This window comes from Meriones unguiculatus, chromosome 20 (genome assembly GCF_030254825.1).
Source record: "Meriones unguiculatus strain TT.TT164.6M chromosome 20, Bangor_MerUng_6.1, whole genome shotgun sequence".
Taxonomy (NCBI): Eukaryota; Metazoa; Chordata; class Mammalia; order Rodentia; family Muridae; genus Meriones; species Meriones unguiculatus.
Genome location: NC_083367.1, coordinates 29,022,209 through 29,046,783, shown reverse-complemented (window position 1 = coordinate 29,046,783; position 24,575 = coordinate 29,022,209). Strand labels below are relative to the sequence as shown.

General features: G+C 39.3%; 1 protein-coding gene and 1 pseudogene across 1 annotated transcript; one reads left to right on the top strand and one right to left on the bottom strand.

The window, feature by feature from the left end:
- The first annotated feature begins 11,700 nt into the window (after positions 1 to 11,700).
- Positions 11,701 to 23,704, top strand: C20H6orf58 (chromosome 20 C6orf58 homolog). The gene is made up of 6 exons (XM_021660678.1): positions 11,701 to 12,001; positions 13,697 to 13,783; positions 15,593 to 15,777; positions 16,640 to 16,740; positions 22,144 to 22,382; positions 23,604 to 23,704. Exons 1-6 carry the CDS (start codon positions 11,701 to 11,703, stop codon positions 23,702 to 23,704), a joined length of 1,014 nt encoding a protein of 337 aa, XP_021516353.1.
- Positions 17,711 to 18,523, bottom strand: LOC110563543 (ubiquitin-conjugating enzyme E2 E1-like; annotated as a pseudogene).
- Positions 23,705 to 24,575: the final 871 nt, after the last annotated feature.

Below are 24,575 nucleotides of genomic sequence, written 5' to 3'. Positions count from 1 at the left end.
TTTCTGTCCTGAGCTTGAATATTTCCAGCCATCTACTCCTTTTGGGTGTGCCTGCTTTTTTTTTTTCCACTAGGGTTTTCAGGTGAGCCATTAAGTTGCTTGAATGAGATATTTTGAATTTCTTCTTGAAGGCACTAAATGCTATGAACTTTCCTCTTAACACTGCTTTCATTGTGTCCCACCTCTGCTGTCTCAGTCCCTAGGCAGTGAGTTCTGTGCTAAGAGTCTTTGGCACTGTGGGGTGGCTCTGCAGAGAAAGAGGGAGGCCGGAAAAAGGGGAGTGCAAGGAGTTAGAACATTTGCCACTCTTAGTCCCTGAAAAAGTTTGTGGGTGACCTGAATCTAAATGGTCTCAGCTCATGTGATGTCCCCTCTCTTTCAGGAAGCCATAATGTTGATTTTCTGGCATCAGCTGCCCCTCCACTCACCAATTTCGGAGTTTCAGATCCTCTGCCTCTCAGATATGGTGTGTGCTGGTCACTGCATCTTGGATTCCCCCACACACCCATGTTTAATTTCTTAAGTTGTTCACATATTTTGGATATTAGCCCTCTGTCTGATGTAGGATTGGTGAAGAAGTTTTTCCAGTCTGTAGGCTGCTTTTTTTTTTTCTGATGACACTGTCCTTTGCTTTACAGAAGCTTTTCAGTTTCATGATGTCCCATTTATTAATTGTTGATCTCAGAGCCTGTGCTGTTGGTGTTCTGTTCAGGAAGTGGTCTCCTATGTCAATGAGTTATCACCCTGCACAAAACTCAGTTCCAAGTGGATCAAATTCCTTGACACAAAATTAGAGACTCTAATCTATTAGAAGACAAATTGGGGAAAAGTCTGGAACTCATTGGCATAGGTGATAACATTTATTGCAGAAATATTTTAGTCTGGAATGGGTGTGGCAGCAAATACTTACAGTTTATATATCCAAAGGCAGAAGCAGAAAAAGCTAAGGTTTTCAGCCAGGAAAGGCTACACAAAGAATTCCAAAGAAGAATGGATTATATAATAAAAACTTGTCTCAAAAAAAAGCAACAACAAAAAACAATAGAACAAACAAATATTGTCAGCAGTCAAAATTTTATATAAAGTTGGTGAATGTATTCACAATGTATTATGATGTCAATTTTAGAACAAAACAATAAGTCATAATATTTCTTTTATTAACATTTCTGATTAAATATAGGCAAAATACATATTTGAAAACCATGTTCTTATTTCACTTTGGTAAAAAAAATATGTAAAAGGGAGTAAACATCTACTAAAACATTTTTATTTTATATTTTCTTTTAATAAACATTTATGTTTATTAAAGCTATTAATTGAAATACTTTATCGCTTAAAATAATTATTCATTTTAACAGCAATGTGTACTAAGCCACCAACAAAAACTATCTTCAAAACTGCCATACTGTTAGCCTGTTTGTTCTCCCCTTTGTGTCTTACTTGGTGCACCTCAGAGGGGCATAATCAGCTTCTGAGTTCCTCCTGGGCATAGTACTCATTCTTCATGAGAAGCTTGGTAACATGATCAGAAAGATGTGGTAAAGATAACATCCATGCCAAAATAATGGTATACTCTTGCACCTTCTTATTAAAATAAGGAAGAAGAAATTGTCCACTGTTTAATGTGAATTTATGAAAACAATTTTAATTCCTTTAGAATTAAAGGTGGATGTTCGAAATTTCATAAGGTCCCACACATAGATGAGAAGCTATAGGCAGCTTATGGCCATTGAAGAAGGGAGAAATAGTTTTCTTCAGAGATGAAACCCCAATCCTAAGTGGTCAGCCACACACACATATAATCAACACTAATTCAATTAAATTTTGAACACACACACACACACACACACGCACATTTATATACAAGCAATAATTATATAAAGGAGTAAGATGAATATTAATAGTAAAGAATGATTCAAATTATACTTGTTTGCAGATGACATGATTTTATGTGTTGAAAACCTTGACCTTCCAGAAGACTCTTAGAACTTATTAACAACTTCAGTAAATTAACTGTACAAAATATTAGTAGCTTTTCTATGCACCAATTGTAAATTTGCTCAGGACAAAAGCCAAGTAGACAGTTTGACATATCATAGACCCAAAGAGAAAACATAATCAAAGGAAAATCACAAAACTGAGGAAATAGAAGTCCTCACAAAGAAAATCATACAACACAAAGAAAGAAGTTGAAGACATGAGATTATGACTAAAGTTCCCCAATTTGTGATACAGAGGATTAATATTGGTAAAATGACAGCACTAATAAAAGAAATCTAATATTCATGTAATCCCAACAGAATAGCCCTGACATTCTTCAAAGAATTTAAAAAATAAAAATAAAATTCAAATAGGAGCACAGAAGACTGCAAATTGCCAAAGTAATCTTGAAGAAAAAAAAATTCTGGAGGCATCACAGTACCTGTATCACAGTACCTGATTATAAACAAACAAACAAACAAATGAAAATGTGGTAAATGAACTCAAACAAATGAATTATTGTATCTGGGAAAAGAGAAAAATGCACAATCACAGCCCAGTAAACAGAACTGCAGAATCAGAAATGACTCCAATGTTTTAATAATATATCCCATCCATTGCTAACTGATTCTTGACATAACTGCCAAAATATGTTAGAGATTTGACAGCCCCTTCAGCATATGATGCTGGAAAGCCAGATATCAGCATGTAGAACATTAAAATTAAATCACAATGTTTTCCCCGTACCAGATCAACTCAAAATAGACCATAGATCTTAATGCAAGTTCTGAAACTTTGAAACAGTTAGTGGACAAATGCCCACTCCTGCACACTAAGAAGATGAGAGCTCTTTGAGCATAGCATGTGTGGGGGGACATTTGAAAGACAAGCCAGAAGTAACACTCCTATTTCCTGCTGGAAATGAATGGATCAGCAGTCACATGAGGAGACACAGGTATTGAAGCACCTCTTGATCAATTAAAGACATTCTGAAGTTTCCCAGTACCTAAAGGTCAGATAGCTTCCTGTTCACGGTTGACTAAAAGAGGAGAGTCAGCGTGTCCCTCTGGGAAAGAATTAGTGGTTAGCCACTGACTATTCAGAAGGCAAGCCTGGGGGTGATGAGGAATCTAATCCTAGTCACTGCATTTCCTTAAACAGGAAGTTTAACTTAAAATAAAGGCTAACAGAGTACCTCTCTGGGAAAAGATTTTGTTCCTGAATCTGAATGTGTTGGGCTGGCAGAACTAGGGTTAGACTAACTTTGTAACCTATATGTCTTCTAAAGCCTACAGTTTTGAGTTTTAGGTCCAGGTTAAGCTAAAGCCTCTTAGTACCTTTCCAGAGAGTGAAGGAATGTGACACTATCTGTGAGGACAGATATAAAAAAAGGGCAAGCAAGCAATGACCTTCACTCAGCAAAAGAAGGACCAGACCCTTGTCCTTGAGATAGCTTTTCTTAGCAACGAACCTAGACTTCTGAGTAGCTTTTGACCTCCAGCCAAAAGTCTGTAGCCCCTAATCTCCAAGGATGAGCTAACCACCCCCACCTTAAATTGCAGCTGCATCCACACTTGGCAGGACTGGCCAAGCTTAAACACCTAAGACTAACCAATTATCTTACTTTATAACTTCCTCATCCAATCCTAAATTGCCAAAACTAAAACTTCAAATTTCCCGCAATTTTTCTTTTAAAAACCTAAAGGCCTTTGTCTCCTGGTGCCACTCTTTGCTGACCGGCAGGGGTGACCCCGTTGTACAATGGTTAATAAACCTCTTGCTTTTGCAACGAGTCTTGGTCTGGGGGAGTTTCTGGGAAGGGCGTGATCTTGAACTCCTGAGCTGTTAGACCCCAGGTCTTATAGTAACACTCCTATTTCCTGCTGGAAATGAATGGATCAGCAGTCACATGAGGAGACACAGGTATTGAAGCACCTCTTGATCAATTAAAGACATTCTGAAGTTTCCCAGTACCTAAAGGTCAGATAGCTTATTGTTCACGGTTGACTAAAAGAGGAGAGTCAGCGTGTCCCTCTGGGAAAGAATTAGTGGTTAGCCACTGACTATTCAGAAGGCAAGCCTGGGGGTGATGAGGAATCTAATCCTAGTCACTGCATTTCCTTAAACAGGAAGTTTAACTTAAAATAAAGGCTAACAGAGTGCCTCTCTGGGAAAAGATTTTGTTCCTGAATCTGAATGTGTTGGGCTGGCAGAACTCAAAAAGACTTTTCAGAGCTTGTCATCTTAGTCTTTCAAAATCTTTGAGTGTTTTTGTTTGTGTGTTTTCCAAGACAGGGTTTCTCTCTGTAGCCTTGGCTGTCTGGACTCACTTTGTAGACCAGGCTGGCCTCAAAATCACAGAGATCCTCCTGCCTCTGTCTCGATGAGTGCTGCTGGTGAGTGACACCACCACCCACCTTCTGTATAAATCCTTGAATACATGTGATTTTTGCAAGTGTGTGTATGTATGTTTGGTTGTGGTAGATGTATGTTTGGTTTATGTGTACAAATGTGTGCAGGTATGTGTTCCTTTCTGCGTGTATGGATGCCAGAAGAGGGCCAGAGGTGTTCCCTTCCTTTGCAAGAAGGCCTGTCACTGAATCCAGAGGTATGCTGCTAGCCAGAAAGATCCAATGATCTTTCTTTCTCTGTCCTCCACCTCCCATCTGGGTTAAGGAATGATGTCAAATTACATTAATAAATAATTAATTAATCAATTAATATTGATAAACTGACAAGACTACTAAAAGCAATCTAATACACATGGCATACATGTGGCTATGCCTAGCTTTTCACATGGTTACTAAGGTTTGAACTCGTGTCTGAATGCTTGCACAGTAAGCATTAAGTGGCACAGTAAGCACACTGAGCCATCTCGCCAGCACGAATGTGTGCATTTTACGAAACACATTTTACGAAAGCCAAATTGGCAGTATTTAGCTGAAAAAAGTACAATGGGCAGATACTGTGATTTGTGAATATTTTGAACAACTCAGAACAATTGTCATTTTCTATTGTTAATATATACACTTAGAGACAACCACCCCTGAGATGATTCTGTGCGCATATACAGACTTTTACCACACACCATTATTAATCTCATCTACAATCTGTGGCACGCTCATCTCATTTTGAGTAGTGATGACACTTAGAAATTTAATGCTAATTAATGGATTAAATCTAATTTTAGAGATGCCACAGGACTATAAAAATAAATCTTTCTTGTAGATATAAAACTTTACCTTTGATTGCCTGTCAGTACTGGATGATAAGACCCTGCTGCTGAAGGAAACACACACCTTGATTGCAAACTACAAAGATACCATGCTGGAACTGAGCTGGACACTTTCTCCATGCTGGTTAAATAGCCCTCATCATTCTGAAAGTTGCTGTGGAGGCATCTGGCTGAGAAGTCAGCGATGGTCTGTTCCAGCCTTAGATCTTACTTGCTACAACACACACTTGTTGAGCTAGAGATACTTGGCCATGACTGGAAGCACGTTACCCACTAATTTCTGATTGGATCTGAGGCTTCTTCCAGAGGAGAGAATTCCTGTTGAATATTGTGAATCTGGTCAAAGTTCTAGGGAGACTAAAAGTACTAACGTTCAGTCTTCAGTTTTTGTTTGTACTTAGGGAACATATTGTCAAATTGGCACGTAATTAGCTCTGCCCATGCCCAAGACTATTTCTGTCTTCAAACTTAATCAAAGTATCTGCTTTTTCAGTGAGTGTCAGTTAAGAGAGAATCTCAAGTTTGGTCTAATTGCTGAGAACAAATAATAACCAAACCTGGAGCTTAAACCAGGACAACCTTGTGATATTCCCTGCCAAGGTTCAGGGAACATCACAGAAGAGGAGAGGAAAATAATGGACAAGCCAGATATTGGGCAGGGGACATGAAGTGCTGTCTTATGGCCACAGCATGACTGCAGCACTCATAAACTCACAATTTCAGTTGCCTAATAACAGCCTGCACAGGAAAGTCATCAACACTCAGTCGTAGACGTGGAGGGGCTTCTGAGGCTCATCGAAGCCAAGCAGAGGTGTTAGATTGAGAGGGCTGGAAAAGGTGAGGAAGAAGAAGAAATTGTTTTCTGAAATGGATCCATCGGTGAATTACCCATCCTCATACAGATAGAGTCACTCTCACACCCATATAATTGGCCTGGTTAAACCTAGAGAGTTACAAAGCAGAAAAAAAGAAAAAGAAAAGAAAAGAAAAAGATAGAAAGTGAATGGGGACTTAGTGGGAGGAAGAAGAAATGGGAGCTGGAGGAGGATAAGAAAGGGTGACCAGAAAGTAAAACACACACACAGAACACAACACATGCATACACACATACATAGATGTGGGTGCACATATGTATACACACATGCACAGATACATATACATACACACATACATACACACAAACATACATACATATACATAAACACACACATACACACCATACTCACATACACACACACACTTACACACAATAGAATAAACATCAAAATTTAGATTTTACTTTTGTGTGTTTCATAGTAAAAAATCTTAATTTTTATTTGGTATTTTTGAAGCCTTGACAACTATTTAATCTACTATCCTTACCAAACTTGATATGTCAAAAACATTTGACAGTATATTTTAAAAGTCCATTTCAAAATCAGTTTCAAATATAGAGCTCCCTTAGAGAAGTACTCCAAATACAAACAAACAAAAAGAGAAGCACTCTGATTGATGAGAATTACTGTTACTCAGGGGACTGAAGACACTCAAAATAGGACTGCAATGTCGGTGTGGTCAGTGACAGATGTTTTCTCATGACATTTAAATAGCACTTGTCTCTGCTCACCTCATTGTGCATGCATTGGTATAGAAGACAGAGCACGTTATATAAGGTGTTTAACTGAAGCACTCCACTTGGGACAGAGCAGGATATGAGCACAGAACACTACTCCAGGCCTTACAAGCGTTTCTTGTGACAAAATACAAAGGGGTACTTTGCTTGGGCAGTCGTGTCAGGGTTTACAACCTCATCATGTTGTAAATGTGGCGTCTTGTGTGAGCTGCAGATGCAAAGGTCATTCAGATTGACTGGCCAGCATTTCTCTGTGAGAGCTGGCCAAGAAGGAATTACCTGGTCCATCTCACCTGAATGTAAGTCAGAAGGTTCCCACCTGGTGTGTGTGGGGGTGCTGTGTGCTGTACGTGGGAAAAAAAGGAAAGCCACAGAGAGAGTGCAACAAAAACATGTGTAAAGAGACCTTGTGAATTCCTCCCCAGTTCATCACCACTGTTACGTCATACATCCCCCCACATTTCTGCATGATTATTCTTTCTTTATTGAACTGAAGCAAGGTTTGGGTGCTTTTGTTTTCAAAAGATCTTATGGCATAGCATTTGCTCACATGCATTTGTTAGGGGATAAGTTACTTCTGTGCAGCTGTGACGAAGAATCTGACAGAACACCCAAAGGGAAGAAAAGTTATGTTTGACTAACATGCTCAAAAACTGTAGTCCAAAGTGCTTAGATTCACTGATTCTGGATCTATAACGAGACAGAGTACCATGGCAGTGGGTATGTGGAGGAGGCTATCCAATTTATGGTGGAAAGAATACAAAGAGAGGGACAGAAACTGGCCATGAGAAGTTACCCTGAGGACACTGTCCTTTGACAACTCACACCTGTGAAAGCCTGACACAGAAGAGCCCTACTGTGTGGGACTGAAAGCAGGTCCTGCAGGAAAACACAGAACACAGAATGGAAACATTCTCTATGGGGAGAATGAACAGTTTAACGAAAAGCTGTCCAGCCACCTCACACAGTGGAGGACAGTGAGAGCTGCAGAAGCTGGTTGTGGCTCATGGGGGGTGGAGAGCTCAGAAGGGGGCACATCCAGGTAGTATGCTTGCTGGACTCTGACAAAGGAGGTGCTGGAAGCTGTGGTCCTGAGAAACACGTAGAACCAGGATCCTCTGCAAAAGTAGCCAGTCTTCTTAACCCGCTTCCCCCAGTGTTAGGACAAAGCTACACCCAGTCAGGACAGAATATCCCTTGTTAGGAAGGACTAATGAAACTCAAAAGGAGCCCGAGAATGTCACAATCTCATTCCTCTTCTAAATTACCAATATCGATGAATTAAAATGCAAGGGGAAGCTTTACTGTATTCTGCTTCTGCACTGCATTCTGCTTCTCTTGAGTAATAAATAGAAAATCCTCATACAAACAGTAGCTTTAATTTGATGAGAAGTTTGAACTGGAAAAAAGTTTGCAGAAAAAAAATCCTGTATTAAATATTCTACATTGTATAATAATAATAATATAATCAAAGAAAAAAGGTCATCAATCTGAAAGGTAGTCGATATGTGGAATATGGTACAGGGTTCTGGAGGGAGGAAAGGGAAGGGAGAAGTGATGTACTTATATTTAAAGTAAACCAGTATTTTAATGAAAAGATCTTAAGTTGACGACCGACTCAAACCTCTGTGATTGTGGATAGATGGACTGGATCCTGAGCCATTTTTTTTCTGGGCTAAAGATATCCTTTAAGTGGCCTTTAAGAGCTACCCATTGCCTACCTCTAACATCCTAGCATCTCTGTGACTATCAGGTGATTATCATTATCAGATATGTATGACCTTAACACACCACTACCTCTCGAAAAACCCATAGCCAAGAATGACATCAGAAAACATCTAAAACATGCAGCAGGGACTTCTTTACTTGGTGTTCTGCCAAAATTAGTGTATTTTAAGAGTCTCTTGATTTAGGACTTCCTATAAAACCTTCATGAAACAGTTACCACACAGAAACATGGTATTTGGGGTAACTAGACCCAGAACATGGTCACTCATTTTTGTCTCCAAAATGAACTATATCTTACTCCCTTTAAGGTTAAGGGCTGTGTCCTCTCAGAGACAGTAGCCCATTGATTGCTTTTGTTTTTTTTTTTTGTTTGTTTGTTTTTTGTTTTTTTGTTTTTGTTTTTGTTTTTTTTCTAGACAGGGCTCTTTTCTTTCATTTTTTTTACATTAAAATATTTTTTTATAAAATGTATTTTGGTCACATTTTCCCTCCCCTAACTCCTACCAGATCTTCCCACTTCCCTATCTACCCAACTTCATGTTCTTTCTCTTAAAAAAAAAAAGCAAAAATGCAAAACATTTAAAATGAACAAAAAACCCAATAGGATAAAAAAAAATACTGGTGTCTCTGTATCACATTGAGGTTACAAATTTTACAAGGAGTTTAGAAATACAAGGTCTGAACAAGAATAACATAACTGTGACAATTAATGGCCCCATGATATGCATTGTTCCTGGAGATACGTCACTGGGGGGTGAGGCCCTGTGAGCTGCAAAAAGTAAAAATTTAATCAAATAAGCATGGTTATAGTTAAATAAAAAACAATGTTGTCAATCTTTTCTCAGAATGCACCAGTCTTTTGTTCTTGGTGAAGGAGAAGGGGCAGGTTAGTTTTATATGTCAGAATTCTGTAACTGCTATTGCCCTTAAGTGCCCGAGATGTGCATATGTTACAGGGTAGCTGGAGGACTAAGCTGTGGCTCCAGGAGCAATACTCAGCTCTAAAGTGAGTTCTCCCAGCCTTGTCTCTTGTGTTCAGGCTACTGAAAAGGCAATTCTGAAACTTCACCTGTTAACCTCATTTCAAAAGTTATCCTGGGTGCCTTTATGATATAGGTCTGTAGTCACTTGCACTGAGGATACACTAGGACACCTGGGAAAGATAGGCCTTCCTGAGCAGCTGTCATTGGAGTCCATCTACCCTCCTTTCAGCGGGTGGGGCATCCCTTACAGAGATTTACTTGCCTCCAAGCAGGAGAAGCTCAGTTTCTTTATTTTTTATTACATTTTTATATTAATTACATTTTATTCACTTTGTATCTCAGCTGTAGCCCCCTCTCTCATTCCCTTCCAATCCCACCCTTCTTCCCTCATCTCCTCCCATGCCCCTCTCCAAGTCCACTGATAGGGGAGGTCCTCCTCCCCTTCCATCTGACCCTGGCTTATCAGGTCTCATCAGGACTGGCTGCACTGTCCTCCTCTGTGGCCTGGCAAGGCTACTCCCCCCTCAGGGAGAGGTGATCAAAGAGCCAGCCATTGAGTTCATGTCAGAGACAGTCCCTGTTCCCCTTGCTGGGGTACCCACTTAGAGACTTAGCTGCCATGGGCTATATCTGAGCAGGGGTTCTAGGTTATCTCCATGACTGGTCCTTGGTTGGAGTATCAGTCTCAGAAAACACTCCTTGGCCCAGAATATTTGGTTCTGTTGCTCTCCTTGTGGAGTTCCTGTCCTCTCTAGGTCTTACTAGTTCCCCATTCTTTTATAAGATTTCCTGCACTCTGCCCAAAGTTTGGTTATGAGTCTCAGCATCTGCTTTGATACACTCCTGGGTGGAGTCTTTCAGAGGCCCTCTGCGGTAGGTTCCTGTCTTCTTCCAGTGTCCATCCTGTTTGTCTTTCTGAGTGAGGATTGAACATCTTACCCAGGGACCTCCTTCTTGCTTAGCTTATTTAGGTGTACTGATGTTGGTATGTTTATCCCATGCTTTAGGTCTAGTATCCACTTATAAGTGAGTATATACAATGTGTGTCTTTTTGCTTCTGGGATACTCACTCAGGATGATCTTTTCTAGATCTCACCATTTGCCTGCAAATTGCATGATTTCCTTGTTTTTGATTGCTGAGTAGTATTCCATTAAGTAAATGTACCACAATTTCTGTATCCATTCTTCCCTTAAGGGATACCTGGGTTGTTTCCAGGTTCTGGCTATTTCGAATAAAGCTGCTACAAACATGGTTGAGCAAATGTCCTTGTTGTGTACTTGAGCATCATTTGCATATATGCCTAGGAGTGGTATAGCTGGATCTTGAGGAAGCACTATTCTTAATTGTCTGAGAAAGTGCCAGATTGATTTCCAAAGTGGATGTACAAGTTTACATTCCTCCCAGCAATGGAGAAGGGTTCCCCATTCTCCACAACATCTCCAGCATGTGTTGTCACTTGAGTTTTTGATCTTAGCCATTCTGATGGGTGTAAGGTGAAATCTCAGGGTGCTTTTGATTTGCAATTCCCTGATGAGTAAGCACGTTGGGCATTTCTTTAAGTGTTTTTTCTGCCATTCTATATTTCTCTACAGAAAATTCTCTGTTTAGCTCTGTGTCCCATTTTTTAATTGGATTACTTGATTTGTTGCTTTTTAATTTCTTGAGTTCTTTATATATTCTGGATATTAGCCTTCTGTCAGATATAGGATTGGTGACAATCCTTTCCCAGTCTGTTGGCTAAGATGAAAAACTCAAATGACAACACATGATATAAAGACAATTTAGGTAAAGTCTTATACCTACAACCATTTCTTTTTTTTAAATTATTTTTTTTATAAATTATAGTTTGTTCACTTTGCATCCCAGCTGTATTGCCTTCCCTCATTCCCTCCCAATCCCACCCTCACTCCCTCATCTCCTCCCATGCCCCTCTCCAAGTGCACTCATAGGGGAGGTCCTCCTCCCCTTCTCTCTGACCCTTGCCTATCAGTTCTCATCAGGACTGGCTGCATTTTTTAATACCAATCACCAAGAATAAATTTCTTCTCCTTCTACACTCTGCCTACAACTTGCTTATAAGACATCAGCTAAAAATATTCCAGCTTCCTTCTTCCTTCTTCAATAAAAGCCTGGACACACTCTCACTTCCCAGATTAGTACCATGGCTATTCTGACATCCTGGGTCTGGGTACTGGCTGGCTGCTTTTCTGCAGCTGTAGCAGAAGATTCTGGTATCTCAGCTCTGTATCCTGCTCTCTGGGAAGAGAGCCCGGAACAGTTAAGTGATTACAGGTTGGAGGATGGACAGCACATAATGAACCCTTGGGTAGTCACTGAAAGAATGGGGATGTACAGAATCTTACTGAAGCAGACAGCTCCGTATTTTGCAAGGTATGCTCCAGAAAATGAGCAAAATCTTTTGTGGGGATTGCCTCTGCAGTTTGGCTGGCAGTATAAAACAGGTAAGAAAGATTCTTATTCTCCTCCATACTAATATAATCTTGATGTATCAGGAAGAAGGAATTCTCCATATCTTACACAGCTGTCTAGCTTTATATCAACTTGACACAGGTTGAAGCCATCTCAGAGGAGGGACGCCCGCTGAGAAAATGCTTTCATTAGTCAAACTGTAGGCATGCCTGAAGGTCACTTTCTTAATTAGTGATTGATGTCAGCAGACCCAGCTCACTCTGAATGGTACCATCCCTGGAATGGTGGTCCTGGATTCTGTGAGAAATCAGGCTAAGCAAGCAATGAAGAGCAATCCAGCAATCAGAGGTCCTCTGTGGTAGGTTCCTGTCCTGTTTACTGTGTTCTCCTTCTTCCAGTGTCCATCCTGGAAGATGTCCACTCCTCCAAGGCCTCTACACGACCTCCTGCCCCCAGGTTCTAGTCTGATTTGCCTTTCTTCAATAGACTGTGATTTAGGATAAGTAAGCTCAACCCTTTCTTCTCCAAGTTGCTTTTAATCATGGTGTTTCATCACCCCCATAGTAACCCTAAGTAAGATGCCCACAGATGTCTCTTTTCAACTGATTATTTTTGTTTACTTTTTAATCTCCTTATAATCACTGTTTCTTCTATTCCTATTTGCCCTTATCCATAAATCCTTCCCCTGTAGGTTGATTCTTTCAACCAGACACTTCAGTGACACACAGGCATGGAGACTATCCATAAAGACGCACATCCTTTCTTTAATGTGTTGAGTATTTTCAAAATAGTTACTCCACCACTGCTAACTACACATTCCTTCTCGTTCCTCTGAAAAGACAATAGAGTATTCATTAGAAATGGGAGGTGATGTCAGAGTATATCAACCTTCTTGAGAGTCCTAATGTAATTGCCTGACCATAAGCATGAAATTACAAATGAGTAGTTTCTTGCTAATGGTGATCTGTGACAATGGTTGCTTCTTCTTGGAAACCAAGCTCTTTCCACTGTATGTACATAGAAGATGTTTGGGGGCAACATACTTAGATAGATAGATAGATAGATAGATAGATAGATAGATAGATAGATAGATCCTTCTGGCTGACAGAAGAAATGCAAGAGAAGAATGGTGCCTACACAGCTTATTCATTGCTCAGGCAAGTAAGAAAATGGAGGAGGAAAGGAAAAGGGAGAAGGAAAGTGGTGTCAGTTTTGGATAAAAAGAAAGTGTATTTTCTGGTGTTCTAATGCTTATGTAATGGAGAGCCGACATGTAAAATACTTCTGATAATTTTGCTTAACTCATATAGAAGTCTCATGTATACTGATTATTGCTATCTCCACTTTACAAATGGTGCAAACTGAGGCACCTGTGGTCATATAATTTAGAAAATGTAGATCAAAGGTTCGTTTTGACTCTTAGCCTATTTTTTTTTCTATGTGTGGCTGTTGCTTCCATGATTTTTATTAGTATCTAGAGAAGGCAGTGACATGTGTAGTTATATGAGTAAAATTATCTATAGCGTATAAACCAACAGTCAAATGTTCGATATGGCTGAAGAATAGAAAATAATGTGATTGAGAAATGAGAAATAAAATTATTAAAATGATGGCAAATAAAACATAAGCAATTTGGAAAATATTGTACCTGTAAATTAAGTGCATGTACTTTAACAATGTTCAATGTTCATGATAATAAATGTAACTGTGGCTTCTCTGTCCTCTAGGTAGACTAGCTGACCCCACTGGGATGAGAGACTGTAGCTATGAACTTGCAGACCATCTGTGTGTCTCTGTGGACAGTTGGTGGGCTGGTAGGTTCAGTTAAATAGCAAAATCTTATATTTGCTTCAAAGAATACGTTTAACCCCAATCTAAGAGACAGAGATTTCAAGATGAATCTATTTCATCATATATCAATGTCCTTGATGACATATGGCAGGATTGGCCAATCAAATGGAATACAACAATTTTAAACGATGTATTTAGACTTTTCAGAGACAAGCACTGTCTAGGGACAAGCACTGTCAGCAACATGGCAGGTTCCCAAAGAAACATGGACTCTTTGAAAAGTGAGACCAAGATACTAACGCTTTTACTCTCTGCTCAGAACAAATGTGCTAAATGCTAGAACTCACAAGTAGGCCAGAGTATGTTATATATGCAATATTAAAAACACTTTGAATATATTTTCTAATTCTTTCATGGTGTGTTTTGGTTTGAAATTAATTTACATATATGTTTATCAGAATAATTTGACAATGATTATACATGAAATTGCATTACATTTTTCTATTTTCTTTTTTTTTTTTGGAGTGACTCAAAAATAGTGTGAACCAGTGGGTACCTCCCTTGAACTAACTGAGTTATTCTTTTCAAAACTCATAAACAGACTTGTCAGCTGCAATAGGATTATGGTTTAGTCTGACTGGCTTCATAATTTGGATTGTTAAGACCCAGAGTAAGCCAATTACCTAACTAAATTAAAATTCTTAAATCTGTTGGGCTTGCTTTTCCATATGTGGAAAGTTTGAAGACCTAAGAAGCCTATCAGGCTGCCAGTCAAAACTTCTTGCTTTGGAAAAATGGGATAAAAAGACTTAGTGATATTGTATATAAAAACTGGACCAAGTTGTAAGGCATAAAATATGCATTTTCCAAATTTATAATTATGCTTGATTATTTTAGAAAAATTTAAAATCAGCAATGCAATCTCATTGAGAATTTTTGTACCCCTCTGTGAACCATTTAACAAGTTTTCCTTATTTATTAATGCTTTGAAATAGGATTGTTACACAATTCATTAAAATTACTTTTCTTAAAAATGTAATATGCCACGGGCGACATCTAAGCAGAGGTTCTAGGTTATATCCATACATGGTCCTTGGTGAAGTGTCAGTCTCAGAAAAAGACCCCTGTGCCCAGATATATTTGGTCCTTTTGGAGCTGCTATCCTTTCCACATCATACAAACTCCCCTTCTTTCACATGATTCCCTGCACTCTGCCAAAGGTTTGGTTATGAGTCTTAGTATCTGTTTTGATACACTGCTACCTAGAGTCCCTCAGAGGCCCTCTGTGGTAGCTCAGTAACCAATTGGTTTCCCATAGTAAGGGGAACAGGGACTATTTCTGGTATGAACTCAATGGCATGATCTTTGACCTCCCCACCCCCCCAGGGGAGGAACAGTCCTGCTAGGCCAAAGAAAAGGACTTTGTAGCCAGTTCTGAAGATACCTGATAAAACAGGATCAGATGAAAGGGGAGGAGGTCCTCCCCAGTGGACTTGGAAAGGGGCAGGGAGGAGATGAGGGAGGGAGGGAAGGTTTGGGAGGGAATGAGGGAGCAGATACAAGTGGAATACAGAGTTAATAAAATGTAACTAATAATAAAAATAAAATAAAATAATAAAAAGTGAAAAAAGAAAAAAAAATGTAATATGCCACTTCAGTGTGTGTATATATACCCATGATTATAGGACTATTAAAATAGAAGCTGATTTTCCTCAGTAATTTTTATTCGAAAATTTTGGCATCTGTGAATTTTCCTTAATGACTTGTGCTTCCTCAACATGTGCTATTATTTGTCATTGGCTGGGGTTCTAACCAGCCTTTTGTTTTGACAGATATAAATTATTATCTGAGTGTGATACCTTTCCTTGCTGCTGTTGGTTCTGGGGTACTGGGGATATCGTCAGACCAAATCGTGATCTTGCCTCCATCCAGTGATCAGAGGAGGTTTTGTTACACTGTCTCTGGCTGCCAATCTGCCTTCCCTGAAACAATGGACAGCTGGAACGCCTTTTTTCAGGTTCTTCCTTTAACTTTTATATTACACTCCTCAGACACACGGAGAGAATGCTTTGTTTTCTTGTCACAGTCTTTGGTGAAAGATTGTTTTTTGTGTGTGTTCACTGTGTGGTATGCTTTTCCTAATTTTAAAATGTAAATTGAAAGTAGATATTTTCTCTCATAAATGATGTGGAAATATAGCACGTGTTGTAGAAACCCACTGTTCCCATACAGTACTAACACAAAACTTATCTGTTGTCACTGCAAGTTAAAAAAAAAAAAAAGCAACCCACAAATGTTATCTAAATGCAAGCTATTTTAATAGAGGGCAAATAGGCAGGTGAGTAATTGGGATTATGAGTTATTAGGCCATTTGTGAAATAATATAAGAATTGGGGATACAGGTTTGTTTTAGATTATTGAAACTGAATTAATAACCACTCACCGTAGATAGTGCTAAACAGTTATATGTTGTTCTGAACTAACCATTTGACGGCCAAAACAAAACACATTGGTCAAGCATGGAGGAAGCGAAAAGATAGTGATTTAAATATATAGTTACCAGTTTTTAGGTGGTTAATTCATTGCTTTTAGATATAATTTACTTCAATTTTCCTATCCTTTCTTATCACTTTGAAGATTTTACAAGAGTTTTAGTCATATTGGCAGAAAAAAAATGAAACTGGTTCTGTGAAGTATAAAACATAGACTCTGCAGATGTTTGAAGTTCGTTTCAATTGGATGAAAAACACTACATATGTTTCGCTTGGCTGTTAAGCACTGAGGAGTGGCATGTTCATAAGGACTATTGCTCATTTCTTCTAGTTGGGTAGAATGTGAGAGAGAGTTGCCCACATAACCCTTTGCCCTCTGTGCTTCAGTACATGCAGACACCTTCCAGTGACTTTGATGGCCTCTTGGAGCACTTATGGACTGCCCACACCTCATCCTTGGACTCTTCCCTCAGTACCTTTGTAGACAGGTAAGAAATATTTTTCTCTGTTTTACTTCGAGCTTTCCCCTGCTTTAACAAAAACCATGACCAAAAGCAACCTAGGAAAGGAAGCTTCTATTTCAGATTACAAGTTCTAGTCCGTTATGAAGGGAAGCCAGGGCGGGAGCTCAAACAAGAGCCTGGAGACAGGAACCAGAGCAGAGGCCATGGAAGAACCCTGCTGAGCTGGCTGTCCTGCTTTTGTTGAGCTAACTTTATTGTACAGCTCAAAGCTACCTGCTGAGGGACAGCACTCTGCCTACAGTGAGTGGGTTGGGTCCACGGGCATCAATTGGCAACCATGAAAATAACCCACTGGCCAGTCTGAAGGACACAGTTTTGTTGTTGTTGTTGTTGTTTGTTCTTAATATTGTTTATTAGCACAATAACAAATGCAAGTAAGAAAGTCTAGAACAACCAATAAGAAAAACAAATAAGTCTAGAACAACCAATCCACTGCACGGTTGTTCCTATTCCACACTTACAGTTCACAGCTTAAGGTATTTCGCTACAGGTTTCCACAAATCAACCCTTAAGGTGATTTGCATATAGAATAAAATACAATAACTACTCATTTCCTACTTTGTGTCTTGTAGCCAGGTGTTCATTTTATACACACGAGGTAACAATCTTTGCAGACTCTTAAATACCATCGTTTCCTTCTAAGAAGGAAAAACAAATTCCAATTTTTTCAAACAAGAAAATAGGACTTTACATAAATGGCTGTGTGTATGACCTATACAAATTTAAGTTGATTTGGAAATTACAGTAGACTATAATCAATGGAACCCTACACATACATTCTTTCTCGTTGTACTGAAAGTCAGCTAAGCTTGCAAACTGACAGTTCTAGAAGTGGCTATTACCAGTTTGTCTACTGTAGCAAGATACCTTAAGTTACAACAAAATCCTGAAGTAAGACTGAATAGTATCTGTTACAGAAATACCCTACCCTACTCTTTACCAACTCCTACCCCCGCCCTTTCAAAATCATAAGCAGCTCTCTTCTGTGACAGAAGAATAATGTAAGAACTGTGAAAACCCAGTTTCTGTGGCATATCTCTTGGTCCACTGTCTGGCCATTCTGTCGTGTTCTGCTCTGTTGGTCATGTACGGAGTGGCAATACCTCCTACCCAAGGGTCAGCAGGATTGCAGTCTGTGAGGAGTGAGCAGATAGAGAGGAGGACTTTCGAGATGGTTAGTGCTGGGCTCCAGCTGTCTTTCAATACATCCAAGCAAATAACTTCTTGGCTATTAATGTTACAGTGATAAATTCTTGTACGAAATGTAACCTTTGGAGGCTTGAAATGTAAAAGTGGTATCAAGGAAGAATACGCCACCTTCATACGCAGATCCTGGAGGCCCGAGAATGGTTGATCTCCACTCATAGATATTATCACCTTTGGGACCAGCACTGCAGTTTGGTGGAGGATCTAAAGCGATGTCTGCCCGCTCCTTCTGGATCCTCTGGTCGCTGTTGGAGAGGAGCTTCGAGTTTTTGCTCATGCTGACTTTACTCTCCTTCTTGGGGGTGCTGGCTTCTTTCTCCATCATGCAGGCGCTGCAAAGAGGGAACTCCGCTGTCAGCAGGGCGTGGGCCGGGCAGCCCCCGCCGCCCTGCAGAGGACCGGGGCCCACCGCCACAGCGGGGCCGCGATCGCGTGGAGGCCGCCCGGGCAGGGCCGGAGCCGCCGCTGTCCCCGAAGCCTCCCGGCCTCTGCTCGAGTTCGGCGACGTTGAGACTAGCCGGGCAGGGCGAGTGGGCCGCATGGGCCACGGGGACACGGTGCTACTACAATATATAATTGAATGGAACAGAATATAAACTGTGGGTTGGTTCACGTCCTTTAACGAGGAAACTATCTTTAGGAGATATTAACAATAGCTGCAGCCACTAAACCGAGCAAAAAGCTCTGTTTTATATCTATTTCTATATCAGATATATTAAAAAGTAGCCAAATGCAAGCAAGGCCTCTGTGCCTCTCCAGGTAGGTCTAAGGTTTTAAAATGACGAAAACTCAGCTTGAGGTGGGAAAACAGTCTTCCTCAAGAGGAGAGCACACAAATTGCAGAAATGGTTCAAAGCTGAGGGGGGGCTCAGGGTGAGGAGCAGAGCCAGTCTGGTCACTCGAGTGGGACATTTCCAGCAGCAGGTACCTTGTCGAACTGAAATCATGGCCAGTCAATAGTTTAGAGCCTCTCTGTAAATCCCATAATTCATGCGGCATCAGTGGTATCGCAATGCTCCATGAGAAGTGTTCCTTCCTCATATAGGATCCTGGTGTGAGTGTGTTCCATCATTTGGTGGTGCGATGTGCTTAATAGTTTTATATGCCTAGTGTTTCTGACACGGCTCTGAGATGCCCATGGATCCACGCGTTCTTTACCTAAGCTGGTTTGTTCATAAGTGGTGATGTTTTATGCATAGTCAGCTACTATCAGTCTGAGCCTCATGATTGGTGCTGGTCGGATGTGATTTGTTTGTTTTTACAGATGGGATGCAGACTTCTTCTGCCTCAAATGTGTACTCAGAGTGAAACAAACTCCTGCTTTGGAAAATAAAATCACCCGAGGCAAGGCATTGCCAGAAAGGCTGTTGTTCTATAAGAAGGGGAAGAACTTAAAACCAAGCAATGTGTGGCTATCTTCGCACGGACCATCAGTATCATCCCTTCTGGCTCACTATTTGTGATTAGATTGCTTTTTTCCTACTATCCCTCCCCTTATCCTTCTTCTCATCCTTCCTTAAAAATTCCGGGTTCTTTGTTGCTGATGGTTTGTTTGTTGTTTTAATGGTGCTTTCGATTGAACCAACTCAGGGCCTCATGCACCCCTGGCAAGCCCTACCAGGGAGCTGTCACTCCATCCCATGCTCTCTTTTTAACACTTTGTCTTGAGATAGTGTCTTGCTACCCAGCCTGGCTGGTCTTGAGGTCGGCCCGTATTGGTGTGGACCTGAAGGTGTCATCCTCCTGCTTCTGCCTCTGAAATAGCTGAGGTTACAGTCTTCTGCAGCCAAGCCCTGCCATTGCTGTTATATCAAACAAACTGAGATAGCGCTTTCTGTATTATTTACAGTTTGGACTATCAGCCTTTGAAAGCTCACCCTAGGAAGACATGATTTGGCTTATGGAATCCTTACACTATCTGTAGCCAGGGCTCTCTGGATAGGGTTGTTCAGTGCTGCTCTTTGTGTTGATTTTTTAGAGTTTACTTTTTTTGTGTGTGGTTGAAATCGCTGCTAACCTTGTTGCCGGGTACTTAGACCTGCCAAACCTGCCACCTTAGTTTTCCCACGTATCAAAAGGAAGTAGGAGACGGCTGTGGTAGAGAAAACAAATTTATGTATACTTTGGCAAAGCAGGGAGGGGTTGGAATTCTCCCAGTTTCTTTCACTTCTCCTGCAGCTGTTTTTGCAGTTGTAGAATCAATGAAGGGAAGTCAGGAAACGCACAGCTTTCATGAGAGATAGGTACACTTTTGAAAGCCATGGATTATCTTTCTGTCAGGGGAGTTTGTCCTGTTTGCCCAGAGTTTTATTTACAGGTTCTCTCCTTCAGCAGGAGACTCCTGAGGAAAGTATTTCTCAGGGCTCCACTAGTTTCGGATTCCTGTTTGAACAACTTCAGCCTTGATATATTTCCCTCAGTATCTTCTTCTGCTTTGAATTTATCCTCATCTGTGATTTTTATTTCAAGTCAGAAACATTGCTGCTGGTCACTGAACAGACAAGTTAGAAGAACCTTCTAAACTTGGCCAGCACATCACAGATTCTGTCCATAAACATCCTTGTCATGAGATCTGCTTTGGAATAACTATCCCTGTGGTGGGCCTGCCCTCATGTCTCAGGACTCTGCCTGCCTCTCTTCTGTGTCATAGCTTCCACTGCATTTTTCACCTTTTTCTCTCTTGGCGTGATTTGCCTGCTAAGGCTCAGGTTCTAGTCAGCTGAGGATGGGTGGAGAGTAGGTGAAAACGTTTGAGACAGCTTACAATTTTATCCTTGTTGCCTGAGGATTTAGTTGAATATGTGAATGTGAGGAGTAATTTGTATAATCTCGGTCATTTCCCTCTACTTTTTTTGGTTTTTAACTTTTGCTTTCGACTCCTCTCCAGTACGAATCCTCTTAGCGTAAACATTCTTTACTTTGGTTTGTTTTGTACTTGACCCTCTGTTCTGGCGTCTATTGTGTCTTGGTGACTCCCCACACTATCTGGTTAACTTGGTGGTCTATTACACTTAAAGACCAGCACTTAGAAAGCCAGAGTGCTTGTGGAGGTTTTGTGCCATGGCCATGCCTCTAAGCCTTACAGTCTGAGGAAATCTTCAGTATTACTGGCCAAGCAATTGTTTAACGATTGACAGCGTACGGTCAACACTTTATCCTTCCACTTGAACTCAGCTGTCCCAGAGAACATTTTTCAGTCCCCTGTTCAAAGTGAAGTCAATACCTGCTTGCTGTAAGTCTCAAAGTCAGCTGGATATATATATGTGTGTATATATATGTACACACACACACACATATATATATATTTTTTTTTCTGTTTGAGAAGACAAAGACCCTTGTGTTTATATCAAGTCAAGGCTGACCTTAGGAACCGAATCAATATTTACATGTTGTAAACTAAGGTATAATTGACATGTAATAAAGTACCCAGATTTGTGTACTTATTCAGTTGAATGAGTGCTGGCAACTGGTAGCACTTGTCAAACCACCACCTAAAACAAAATGCACGGCATTTCTATCACCCTTTCCAGAATATTCCTTATGTCTCTTTAGAGTCATTTTTTTTTCTCTTTAAAAATTTTTTTTTCCCACAAATGTAAGTCAGATACAAGTTAAGGAATTCAGGCTATGGAAATAAATTTTGGGACATTTGTCTCCTAACTCAAAAATAGCAAACACTAACAAGCATAATGCATTGCTTTCTTTCTTTTTTCTGTTTATTTAATCTATTAATTAATTAGTTAATTATCTAACTAACAACTGACAACTTAGGAAGATTTTGGCCCCCCAATCTTCCTGCTCTGTATACCAATTGTGAATTGCAATCATGTGACACTAGACCTTGTTCATATTTGTTGCATAGTCAGACTGTATTATTAAACATGTTCTTAACATGTTTATTCCAGTGTGCCTAAGGAATGACAGAAATAGAAAGTAAAATATTAAAAAGAGGTGGCTAAATGGATAACCCTCTATACAGATTTAAATTTTATTTAATCATCTATACAATTGAAAGACAAGCCAAATTCACAGCATTATCATATGTTATTTTAAAACAATGTTTGGATTTTATTTCTTGGTAGAGGATGATTTCTGCAGAGTGAGATTTAAATTCTGAGAAAGTAAATCATAATTGACTTTTTTTGTCTATTTGTCTTTTAGATATAACTATTATTCTGACCAAGAAGTGAATTTTGAGAAAAACTGGGCTATTGCTGTAAACTATTTAGCTGCAGCCCGTCTTCCTACAACCCTGAGAAGATCACATGGCTTACAGAAGGGTCTGCCTCCACATATACTTCTTCATACTGACGTAGCCCCTTTTATTTCTGACTTCACTCCTCTTCAGAACGAAGTCCTGCTGTTGCTTGATGAGCTTGGTGATCTTGATAGACTTACAGGTAAAATTTTTAAAAGATTACTGGAAGAAAATCATAACTCTATAGATTGGAAGAATGCATAAACTAAGTTCAGTAGAGATCATCACACCAGCATAAATTTAAAAAGTGTACGAGTTCCTATGGAAATATTTTGTATTTGCTTAGCAGTGATTACTCTTAATAGATGGTAAGACCATTGATCAACCACATTTTTGTTATTTATGGCCTATCCCTTAATTTGGGTGCCACATTGAACCTTGACATCTGCCAAATGAAGTAAAATACATAACATAAACCCACATAATCACATATAATTATTATTTCACCCATGTAAACTTTTGGTTTTGTGTTCCTTCTATTTTACTTTTAAGTCTAAAGAAGACAACTGAATTTCAAATGAAAAAAAAATACCATCATTAATGAAATCACTGTTCACTTGACTCATCAGATGCTTTTAATCTAATACTTCTAACCAAGGAAGAAGACCTTCGCTCCATAATGGCAAAAGCAGAGTGAAAAACAGGCTTCATTAACTAAGTGTTTGGAAGTTACTGTGATATCCTCATTTTACACTTGTGCAATGGGACCTTGAGATAAACATATATGCCATTACTATTTTATAAATGGAAAGTTAAAAAAATGGAAAATTTTTGATTCTCTAAATTATAAATTAAACAAAATAGATATGAGTGATTTATGCTCAATTTATGTACAAAGTTTTGCAATAAAATATCAGATCCACCAAATACATTAGTGCACTTTTACTGATGTTTCTTCCTACATCTGTCTTGGTTGTAGTGTAATATCACCAGTGAACAAGCAGCTTTCTCTCACACAATGAAGGTAGACCAACCTCCAGTTGGCGGACATTTGGAAGCTTTATATTAGAATTATCTCATTTTCTTACAAACATGGAGTATTTTATTTAGTGAATTTATTATGGTTATGGCAATTGTTGTTACAAGCTATGGCTGACAATTGTAAGAGCTGTTCATGATTGCTTTTCCACATCATTCATGATTCTGCTACTTAGAAAACATAACACAAAACTCTCAGGTTAGGTATTGCAAAATGATAATACTATCAGGGAGTTACATTTTCTTTGTAAACTGATTATTTTAATGTTATTGATAGAAAGCAAATGAAGTTGATCATTTAATCAATGGTTATTTCCTAGTGGACATAAGAAATATTTTCATTAGTTGACATGCACTCATTTTTTTTTTTTTAAATCTTTTCTAGGATCATCGTCTTTGAAGGAATGGGAAGCTATCATGAGTACAAAACTTTCAAGGAAACTATTTCTAAAACTTCTTGAAGCATTTTTTAAAACATCTACATAAAACATTAAATTTTTATCAAATAGTGGACAGCTACCTTTACAAGTAATTAAAAATAATAAATATGATCACAATTATGTAGGGTTATGATTTGGGTTTTTTTTTTTTGTTTTTTGTTTTTTTTTTTTTGCCTAATGTCTACTTTTCAAGATTCCCCCCATGCATTCCTAATATTGACTATGAATTAATTTCACACAATAACTCTTGAATTTTAAATTCTTCAGCCCTTAATTTTAAGACATAAAGATTCTGGTCAATGACAGCAAAATCACAAAGAAATCATTAAACTTATATTAAGCTTGCATGGCTGGTGTGATGCTATTTTGTGGAATGTGCTTTTTAGGAAATATACAACAATACATCCTACTGACGTTCAACCAAAATCCTCAACATTCTGTAATCAAATACTGACATTCTGACTTGAATATTTATATCTCATAAAACTTAATTGCAAATAGAATTCACAGACTTATAGGTATGACTTATGATTTGCTAACCTTAAGTTAATGATTACTTGTTAGATCTGTCATTGACCCACATTTGTAAAGAATCCTGTGGGGTCAAGTCTTCTACGTCAGTTGCTTTTCTTCTTGCTGTAGCAGGACACACGACAGAAGCAACCTAAGGGAGAAGAGATTTAATGATTTGCAGTTTCAGAGGACATAATTCAACATGGTGGGGAACAGCATGTCAGATCACGGGAATGGGTATCCGTTGCCTCTCATATTGAGTTAAGAACTGGAACCAAAGAACACTGGACACAAGCAGGACAAGGTGACAACTAATTCAGGTCTGTCTGAGCCACCTGGGCCACGTGACTTCAAAATGGTGTCACCACGTGGAGACCACGTGCTCAAATACACACGCCTATGGG

Coding starts and splice junctions, on each gene's coding strand:
- C20H6orf58 (XM_021660678.1), top strand. CDS start 11,701: ATGGCTATTCTGACATCCTGGGTCTGGGTACTGGCTGGCTGCTTTTCT. Junction 13,784..15,592: donor TGTGGACAGTTGGTGGGCTG/GTAGGTTCAGTT, acceptor TTGTTTTGACAG/ATATAAATTATTATCTGAGT. Junction 15,778..16,639: donor GCTGGAACGCCTTTTTTCAG/GTTCTTCCTTTA, acceptor TCTGTGCTTCAG/TACATGCAGACACCTTCCAG.